Here is an 11013-nt window from a genome sequence, read left to right on the forward strand (position 1 = left end):
AGAGTTTTCCGAGAAGACCCCATAGTCAGATTGCACATGAATGTCAAACAAGTTGTTCGACTATGGACTTTTAAAAGGTGTGATCATGGACTTTTGAAACCTAAACCCACTTTGCTCCATAGAAACTATCAAACTTGAGTTCTGCCATGATAGAGTGTCTCTTCTGTTTTTTATTTTGCAGCAATGGAAAAACACCCAAAGCCTCTCTCGTTTGTTCTTACGCTCATAGCCATGTTTTCTCAGCCTGTTTCATCGGTTGATTTTGTGTTCAATGGCTTCAACTCAACTGATGTTTTACTCTGTGGTCATGCCAGCATAAATTCCAGAATTCTTACACTCGCAGATGAAACATCTTCCGTCGCTAGTCGAGCATTTTACAGATCGAAAATACCGACAAAGATTCCAGATTCATCTCGTGTACTTCCTTTTTCAACATCTTTTATCTTCTCCGCGCCCCCTTCCAAGTATTCATCCAACGTAGCTTTTTTCTTTACACCAAATACAGACACCCGTGGAACAAACTCTGACCTTCATATCCATTTCTCCTACCGTGTCGTAATATACTCTAACAACCTCGTATCAGGAAGCTACTCCCACACTGCAGGTTATTGGTTAACCGGTGATTTTGGTGATCGGAATTTTGAGGAATTGAATCTTAATAATGGTGAGAACTATCAACTTTGGATTGACTATGCAGATTCCGTTCTTAATGTTACTATGGCTCCTATAGGAATCAGGAGGCCTAAACGTCCATTGTTGAACGTTTCCTTCAATTTATCTGATGTTTTTGAGGATGAAATGTATGTTGGATTCATTTCACCACCAACTGGGGGTCGAAGTCCAAGGATTTTGGCCTGGAGTTTTAGTAACTCGAATTTCGGATTAAGTGAAAGCTTGATCACCGTCGGACTACCGTCATTTAATATCCATGAGGTTCCGTTTTATAGGCATAGATCGTTTCCTGCAGGAGCAACAGTAGCAATTTTATTTGTTCTTGTTTTGGCTGCTATGTTTTACATGTGTTTGATTAAGAGAGAAAGGAGAAAAGCTAGGGAGAAAGCGGCAATGGAAGACTGGGAATTCGAGTATTGGCCACATAAGATGACATATCAAGAAATCGATGCGGCCACCAACGGACTTTCGGATGAAAACGTGATCGGATTTGGAGGAAATGGTAAGGTCTACAAGGGTGTTTTACGAGGAGGAACAGAGATTGCTGTGAAACGCATTTCACATGAAAGCAACGGAAGGAGAGAGTTCTTGGCCGAGATTTCGAGCCTCGGTCGGTTAAAACACCGGCATCTCGTCGGTTTGAAAGGCTGGTGCAAGAAACAAGGAGCATTCATGTTGATCTATGATTATATGGAAAATGGGAGTTTGGACAAAAGGGTCTATTATGACTTTGATGAGAGCAAGATGTTGAGTTGTGATGATAGAATTAGAATCTTGAAGGATGTTGCCTCTGCTATATTGTATTTGCATGAAGGATGGGAAGCTAAGGTCTTACATAGGGACATCAAGGCAAGCAATGTATTGCTTGATAAGTATATGAACGGAAGGTTAGGGGATTTCGGGTTAGCCCGGATGGACGGGCAAGGCCAAGTTGCTAACACGACGCATATGGTTGGAACCGTAGGTTACTTGGCCCCTGAGGTGCTTATAGGGAGACGAACATCGACCCGAACCGATGTATTCAGTTTTGGGATCTTAATCTTGGAGGTCATGTGTGGGAGAAGACCAGTAGAAGAAGGGAAACCAGCTTTGGTGGAATGGGTATGGCAGCTGAAGAAGAAACATGAACTACTCGCTGCAGTCGATGCACGGTTGACAAGTAACAGAGGATTCGACGAGGAAGAGGTGGAGAATGTTCTGCATTTAGGTTTGTGGTGCTCATGTCCTAGTCCTGATTCCAGACCAACAATGAGACAAGTAGTTAAGGTCTTGGAAGGGAAGAATGAGCATTACGAACTAGAGACTCGCCCCACAATCGACAGTATTCAACAGTTACATTTGTGTTCCATGTCATTCTCCTGGGCTAACAGCAGTGTGGAAGGTAGGTAAATCATGCATCATGGCCAAAATGATAGCCACCTTTCGCGGTTTGCTTTGCCGAAACTAAATTTTGCTGTTATTTTCTTTTATCATCTTAGCAATAAGAGTGTAAGACATGAAAGCCTTTAGTGTAGGATTTCAATAAGCATGGTCTAACCCCTTGCAAAAATCAAGGCTTCCAGCATTACCCCATTGTTCCCAAGCACACAAGCTATATAAGAGAAAGGGAAGTGCCCGAGAAGAGGCAGTGAACTCATTTTCTTCTTTAAGTATTACAACAGTATCGGTACAGTAGGGCAAATACACTGTTACTAATCTGGATTGATCCGGGTCGCACATCTGGTTTTGGTGAGTGAATCTCCCAACGGAATTTTCTGCATACACAAGAACTCGAACTTAAGACATTACTTAAACGATATCTAACTACTTACCACTTGAACCAACCCGTTGATGATCTTGCTTTGCTTGCTACATTCCATAAGATAATTCTACCATTAAAAATATTATAATTAATGTTACAATAATGTAATAAGATGGCATCATCTTACTAATAGTTTTTTAAATTATATGAACTAAATTTTTAACGAAGTGACGCACAAAATAAGTTTATACTACATGGTATGCGTATTAGCTATAAACATGGAGAATTCGCTTACACTAATATTATAAAATTAAATTATTTTTTTAAACTTCTTTAACATTTAATAACATATTATTTATATAAAAACCGTAAAAACTAAGTTTTCTCTCTTTAGCATACGCTCGTATCTTTTTTTCGTCTTTGTTGATCATACGCTCGTATCTTTCTTTTTCGTCTTTGTTGATCATACGCTCGTATTTTTTTTTCATCTTTATTGATCGCGGTGGTATCAACTTTAATGTTGATTGTCGACTGTCTGTATTCTTTATTTTCTTTTGTATTTTGATTTTCAATAAGTCTGCATGTATTACATGTTTTCATCTACGTTTATGACACGTTTTCTTATGCTTTTTGGCATGTTTTTCGATTATTTGGTCGTTTTTTATTTATCTTTTTTCTAAGGATTGATTTGACATTGTCACGACTAATTAAGATGAGACTTATCTGATATCTTGTGATCTTGACCATCGGATTAGATTTGGATACTTGATTTGCATTCGTGGGTAGCTTTTGACGTCGTTCGAGTCTAATTTATGATTTGTCGGTAGTCTTTCAATAGTTTGATTTCGTTTTGTAGTTCGTTTACCGATATAATCATATTTGTTTGTATCTATCTTTGTTTGAGTTTATTGATTAGATTTAATCTTTTCATGTATGATACTTATATGTCTTAAGTTAGTTTTATTTCAATGAAATGAGCTGGTGTTCTCTCGTGTTACCCAAACAACCATGACGACTTTCTAGCGCAGTCTTAGCTGGACCAAATGCTTCGATAATATTGCTTATAGAGATACCGGCAACCAGAATTTTTCTCTGAACATTGCAGGTTGGGTCAAGCCTCCCACGGGATGGTTTTGTTTAAACACCGATGGTGCCGTTTCCTCTGTTACTGGTTCAAGCTCGATCGGGGGAGCTATCCGTGTCTCGTCTGGAGATTGGGTAACCGGCTTTAGCAAAAAATATTGGCGTTAGCTCGGTTCTCCAAGCTGAACTGTGGGGGATCTATGAAGGCCTCCTGCTCGCTCGAACTCAGGGTCTCTGTAACCTCATTGTTCAGTCCGACAGCTCCCAGGTGGTGAAAATGTTGAATACCGTCGCTGCTGGCCATCACCATATCCCGCTGGTCCGAGCGATCATCAGGCTTTGCTCACCTTCTTGGGTGGTTCGTTTTCAATGGGTTTCTCGTCACCAAAACAGGGTTGCGGATCAGTAGCCAAACTAGCCTTGAAGGATCACTTTGATCTTGTTCAGCATGCCTTTCCCCCTCCGGTGGCCAGGCCCCTCCTTACTCGAGATATCACCCCAACTACTTTGGATTATGGAAACCCAGTTTAGCTTAATGCTTTAGTTTCATTTTCCATTAAAAAATAAGGTAACTTTTCTAATAAATCACCGGTGATCGGTATATTTATCGATATAACACCGGTCAGATTATATTTTTCGATCTAACACCCGTAGCAGTAAAGCGCGCCCCCTGAACCGCGCTATACGCTGATTTGGCACCACGTGGGTAGTGCGCCCCATGCCCCGCGATATACGATGATCTGGCACCACGTGAGTATAGCGCGCCCCTTGATCCGTGCTATATCTGGGTATCTGATACGTGGGGTATAGCGCGGTATAGGGGACGCGCTATACCCCTAAATACCCGACCCTTCACGACCCATCCTCCCTATAAATACCTCCATCCTCAATCACTTTTATCACACTAAATTCTCTCAAATTCTCTAAATTTCTTTCAAATACTCTATCTTTTTAAGGTATATTTTATAATATTTTTACTATTATGTATTTACTTTATTTAATATTTTACTAATATAATTCTTTTGCAAATATATAATGGAAGACAATCTACTTCGCTCGGATAGAAATCATATATCTCTACACTTTACTAATACGATAACATTTTAACGTTTTAATTTAATTTAAATTATTAGTAATATTTAGTTGATTTATTTAATGCATGATTATTAGATTAAGAATTAAATATCTCGACACTTTGCTGATACGGTAACATTTTAACATTTTTATTTAATTTAAATTATTAGTAATAATTAGTTGATTTATTTAATGCATGATTATTAGATTAAGAATTAATTTTTGTAATTATTTATTTTTAGGAGAAGGACTGTGTATTAGATCCTTTTATTAGGAATCTTAATTAGTGATACCCAGCCGTGTCTTGTCGTATTTAGTAGAGGCTGGATTCGGTTATATATGTAGATATCAGGGTCACTGTAAGATAGAGCCAGACTTGATTTCTGCCTTAGTAGAGCGACGGAGGCCGGAGACCCACACATTCCATCTTCCGTGCGGAGAGTGCACGATCACGCTTGAGGATGTTTTTATGCACCTGGGGCTTCCGGTGGATGGAGATGTGATATCGGGGATAGCTTCTGGTTCTTGGACTACTTTGTGTCGAGATAGTCTAGGATGTGTCCCGGAAAAATTTATCGGATGTAAGATACCGTTAAATTGGTTAGATGCCAATTTTCGGGAGTTGAGCGCAAATGTCTTTGAGGATAAGGTTAAGATGTATGCACAAGCATACATACTGCAGCTGATAGGAGGGTTGCTGATGCCGGACAAATCGCGCAACCTAGTTCACTGCATGTGGTTGCGACATCTTAGCGACTTTTGTCTCGTCGGATCATTCAGTTGGGGCTTGGCAGTTTTGACTTTGTTGTACAGGGAGATGTGTGGAGCCATTGACTACAGACGTAATGCTATCGGCGGATGTCTCTTGCTGCTGCAGTATTGGGCATGGTATCGATTGCCCATTTTATGTCCCGTTGTGAAGAACCCATTCGTATTTCCACTACTTCTGAGGTAATTATAAAACTGATTTTGTATATTAATAATTTTATACAGCGTATAACAATTTTTTTTCCTTGAATAGGTGGTATACTGATAGGAAAAATCATCAGGAGCTACCTGATGATTTAGAAAAAATTAGGGTGCTAATCGATCAGAAGGCTGGCACACAGGTATGAATTTTAATGTTTAAAAATCGATTTTAGATTATAGTTATATAATTAGATTATTATTTTGATAAAAATTATATATTATGTTTTTTAGTTTGAATGGGTGCCATATTCTACTGATGATGTGAGGGCGGTGATCCCACATGAGTTGAGGGGTCCATCAGATGTTTGGATCACGATGATCCCTCTGATATGTTATGCGACCGTCGAGTGGCACTCCACTAATCGCGTGCTCCGACAGTTTGGTTGTTTTCAACCAATTCCGGAAGCACCTCTCAATATGGACGAGTTGCATAGCTTAGATAGACGCGGCAAGACATATACAGATTGGCTGGTGAGGCATCATGGGTGGGTCGTGTTATGGGAGGATCGACATCGGCGCCTTCCCCGTAGAGAGCCCATTTTCGATGACCTCTTGATGTATGCTGAGGATTATTATGAGTGGTTCAACAGTAACGGGAAACTGTTTCTACTTCCGAGGATGTACGAGGGCAGACCTTTCCACGACGTCGACAGAGACGTTCACCGACACAGCACCATCGTCCCCCGACTCGTGGATGGAGAGCAGGTGCTTCTGGTTCATCCTCAACTGCACCAGTAGGACCTTCCCAGCAGCCACCGCAACCATATATGATGTCGCAGCCATATATGATGCCGTCATCGCCTTTGCATTACCAGATGCCGCCGCCGCCGCCTTTACCTGGTTTTATGACCCCGCCACCTGCACCGTCACAGATGACCCCTCCTAGAGGCTATTATGGGTCTATGTTTGCAGATTTGACTTAGGGTTCATATGCTGGATATTTGGCGGGTTTAGCCTTATCACCCATGGCCGCAGCACAGACACCTCATGTACAGTTTTCACACTCAGCGATGTCTGGGTTTTCCCAGTTTTCGCAGGCCGGTGGGATAGTTAGTCATACACCTCCAGGGTCCTTATTCTATGGAGGTGCTTCATCGTCATCAGCTCCTCATCAACCTAATGTACATGCTCAGGACGACGACGACGATGACGATGGTGACGACGACGATGATGATGACGGCGATGAGTCAAAACCAGTGATAAGAAGAAATCCTCCTCGAGACCGACAGCCACCGCCCTGCGGAACACATTCGCGACGCAGGCATCGATATATATTTTTTATTATATTTGTATTTACTTTATTTTGTTTAATTGTAATTTTTTATTATTTCTCATTTAATACTTATTTTATTTTGTTAAATTTTTTGGACTTTTTTAAAATATATTTCAGTTAATTTTGTTTATTACCATTTAATATCAGTTATTGTAATTTGGTTATCATTTACCATTTAATTCTTATTGTAAGTTTGTTGTATTTAAATACCAAATTGTTATTAGTTTGATAAAATTTAATGATTGTGTTCGTTTTTTTAATCTTCATCAGCTATTATCGAATGACATTAACTTGAAGTAAATGAAAATTAAAATACAAGAATTATTATTTGATAAACAAATACATCATTTCCTCATCAATTGTTACTTGATGACAACATAATTGGACATGTTTTTCTAGTGTGTCCTGGGTTTCTACAATGGCCACATCTTCTGTCTTGTCTAGATCTTTCTCGAATATCCATATCGCAATAAATTCGATTGGATTTTGGACGACCACGCTCCCTCAATAAATTCGGATTTGGTACAATCGGAAGCCAATCTTGAACCTCATCAGAGTCTTTGTCATTACCTATGGGGGGAAACTCAAATTTGTATACCTTAAAAACTTCATATAGTAGGTATACGGGATCCACAAAATGATTATAGTCTTGACGTGTATGCGAGCAAGCTGTTATCACATGAGAGCATGGATACTTCAGAGCTTGAAAAAACCCGCAGTCGCACGTTCTGTCCCTTAGATTTACTCTTAACGACACAGCTTCAATCCCTTGAAGAGGTTGCGACAACTCTGTGACACGAAACATTTCATGCCTTCTAGAGAAGCTTGTTACAGACATTTCATTTGATGCATCAATTTTTTTCTGTAGATCTGCAACTAATCTAGGGTGATAGACATGACCGTCTTGCATCCAGGTTTGATCTTGTCCCCCGAGCTTCAGCCAAACGAAAATATGTAGTTTTTACCAAAGCCGCTACAGGTAAGTGACGTGCACCCTTTAAGGTTGAATTGATTGCCTCAGCCAAGTTGGTCGTCATGTGTCCATATCGATATCCACCATCATATGCGTTCGTCCATATTTCTTTATCGATGAGGCTGATGTAATCGTATCCTTTCTCGTTCTTCGCCCACAAATCTTGAAGCATTGATTCAAACGTTCGAGGAAGTAGTTCGTGACCTTATCAAAAAATGTATAACTTACTAACTTGCTTTCTTTGCAAAATTAAAATGATCAAAAAATGTATAACTTACTAACTTGCTTTCACTTACCCATGCGCACAATTAATTGACGCTTATCATTCTTCTTGTACCTTCCATTATAGTTCGCAGCAATGTGTCGGAGACAATACCTATGTTGGACAAAGGGTGGTTGCCACATTGGACCCAAAGACTCTATTGCTGCTTTGATCCCAGCTCCGCGATCTGAAATGACACAGGTTTTTTCCCTCGTGATAACATGTTCACGTAAATTTCGAAGGAAAAAAGCCCAAGAATCTGTATCCTCTCATTCGACAAGAGAAAAAGCAACTGGAATAATGTTGCGATTGCCATCTTGGACAACTGCCAATAATAAAACTTGTTTGTATTTTCCATACAAGAAAGTCTCGTCGATCTGGACCACAGGCTTACAGTATTTGGCAGCATTAACGCACTGTGGGTAACTCCAAAAAACCCGGTAGAATTGGCATCGATCGCAAAGAACTCGATCATTATGGTATGCATAGGAGGTTTCGAAGTCCACAATTGTCTCAGGATTCAACGTCTGCACCAGCCTAAACCAACCTGGAAGTTCATTGTAAGATGCATCCCATTCGCCATGAAGTTTGACAATGGCATTTTGTTTTGCCAACCAAGCTTTTTTATAGTAGACGGTGTACCCATACTGCGATTGTATAGCTGAAATCAACACTGCAACAGCTATATGAGAGCTTGCTTTTACCATGGGCATGATGGCTTGACATATCACTTCAGAGTCCAAGTTGGGATGATCTTGGTTGACTCCTCCTGCACAACATGTGTGAGGACCGTTGTATACTGTTAGTTCCCATATGTTGATTTTCCTCTTCATTTTCGATACGCGAACCATCCAATTGCATCCGTTTTTGAGTCGGGCACAGCAGCATACATATTTTTCGGTCGTCGATCGGTTGACTCTGGACTGAACAGAATTACGGATATTGTAATTTTTGATAGCCATCATCGCTTCTTCTTTGCTTGAAAACTCCATGCCTAAAGATAACTCACCATTATTTATTGATGAGTAATATCCATAGTCACCGAGATGAGGAATATTCGCAAATTCTGGCCCATACATTGCACCATAATCAGCTTCATACATGTGTGTAGGAGGGTCAGTTTGTGCCACATTTCCTGGAATTTCATCATCATCGGAGTTGAATTGTGGTGATTCTGAGTGAATGAATAGTCCAGTCTCAGTACCATCCGCACCAGGCTAACGAAGCGGTTCTTCTGGTGGAGATGATGGTTCCTCCACGCTCTCCATATTTAGGTCGAAGAACCTACTACTTGCACGCCTTCCCCTTGAACTGGAAGGCATATCGACATTGAGATCGAAAAAGCTCGCAGTCGAATGCCTCCCCCTGGAGCTTGAAGTCATCGTTTCAAATGGAAACTACACAGATGGTTGCGTCGATGGCATCTCCATATGGTCAAAGAAATTTGCAGATGAATGTCTTCCCCTTGAACTGGACGCGGTGTTGTCATACGGATTGTTCGTGGACCCACCTTAGTACATATCGTAAGGAGTTGCGGATGAATGTCTCCCCATTATGGCATTAAAATCATTACACATTACTGTAGTCGGGCTGTCAACTTGTTCAGCCAGCCCTTAGTGTGAGCTTAAAGATTGACCCCAAACAGCACGCACTTGAACAAAATATGCATACATCTCAATAGCGGCGTCTGAATAATTACTTTGAGCTTCAACCATCATTTGAACATCATCATTGTTCGAAAGTTCGAACGTTGTATAAGTTAATGTCAACAATGATGTTGGAAATCTGTACTGCAACGACGACATTATTCTGTTACTTCCAACATGAATCTTCCTCGAAATCTTCGTTATCAACTCCTCAAGAGTTATGTTTCTCTTGACTGATATTTTAACATGCTCATTTGATACGAAAACAACGCCGGTTTCATCTTCTCGAATTTCACCATCATAATAAACAATAGCTGAAAGTCGCGCCATTCTTTGAGTTTAAAAGTGCGACAATATTATATCTGCAAAAAAATAACTTAAACAAACATGATTAAATAAATTATATATGAACGAAAATATAACACAAAAATTTTTTTACACATCAACGTAAATAATTTAAATAATATAATTTTATATTATCACCTGTACCGCAAAACTATTTCGACGTATGCTTCCGCTTTTCAATTTTACAAACATAAAAGTTAATTAAAAATAATTAGTATAATTTTTTTTCAAATAATGATAATAAACAATAAGTATAATTAAATAATTATAACAAAATTACCTTACAACGAAAAATCGCACGAACTTCTAAATCAAATATAAGAAGATTGCCAGAATTATTACTCGTTGACGGAATTGTTGTATTAATTTATAAGAGAAGAGAGATGCGAGGAGATGTGAGGAGAGATGCGAGAACCGGAGGTATTTATAAACATATAAGGCGCGGTACCTGCACCGCGTTATATGTAATTATTACATAGCGCAGATCAGGGACCACGTTAAATATAATTTTGATACGACGTATAGCGCGGCCCCTGATCCACGAGTAATCCAGTCAGCGTATAGCGCGGTACAGAGGGCGCGCTATACTCCACGTGATGCCAAATCAGCATATAGCGCGGTTCAGGAGGCGCGCTTTACTGCTACGGGTGTTAGATCGAGAAATATAATCTGACCGGTGTTAGATTGGTATATATACCGATCACCGGTGATTTTTGGGGAAAATCGCCCAAAAATAATAATAATTAGATATCACATAATTATTAAAATAATTAGATATCACATAATTATTAAAATAATTTAATAAAAATTGAAATTAAAAATTATTAATAATTTTTGAAAAAAAATAAGACCTCTTTAAAATTTCAAGTAGAATATTTTTGTTTTTTCTATTCAAATTAAATTATATTAATAATTTTTATTATTATTATTGTTTTTAATTGTAATTTCTTTCAATAAAAAACAATTTGACAGAGA

General features: G+C 39.3%; 1 protein-coding gene across 1 annotated transcript; it reads left to right on the plus strand.

The window, feature by feature from the left end:
- The first annotated feature begins 183 nt into the window (after positions 1-183).
- LOC120124238 (L-type lectin-domain containing receptor kinase VII.1-like) lies at positions 184-4027 on the plus strand. Its single transcript, XM_039142943.1, has 3 exons — positions 184-2053; positions 3519-3631; positions 3758-4027. The coding sequence occupies exons 1-3, from the start codon at positions 184-186 to the stop codon at positions 4025-4027; spliced, it is 2253 nt and encodes a 750-aa protein (XP_038998874.1).
- The last annotated feature ends 6986 nt before the right edge of the window (positions 4028-11013 follow it).

The sequence above is a fragment of the Hibiscus syriacus genome, unplaced genomic scaffold (assembly GCF_006381635.1).
Source record: "Hibiscus syriacus cultivar Baekdansim isolate YM2019G1 unplaced genomic scaffold, ASM638163v2 tig00110415_pilon, whole genome shotgun sequence".
In the NCBI taxonomy this organism is placed as follows: domain Eukaryota; kingdom Viridiplantae; phylum Streptophyta; class Magnoliopsida; order Malvales; family Malvaceae; genus Hibiscus; species Hibiscus syriacus.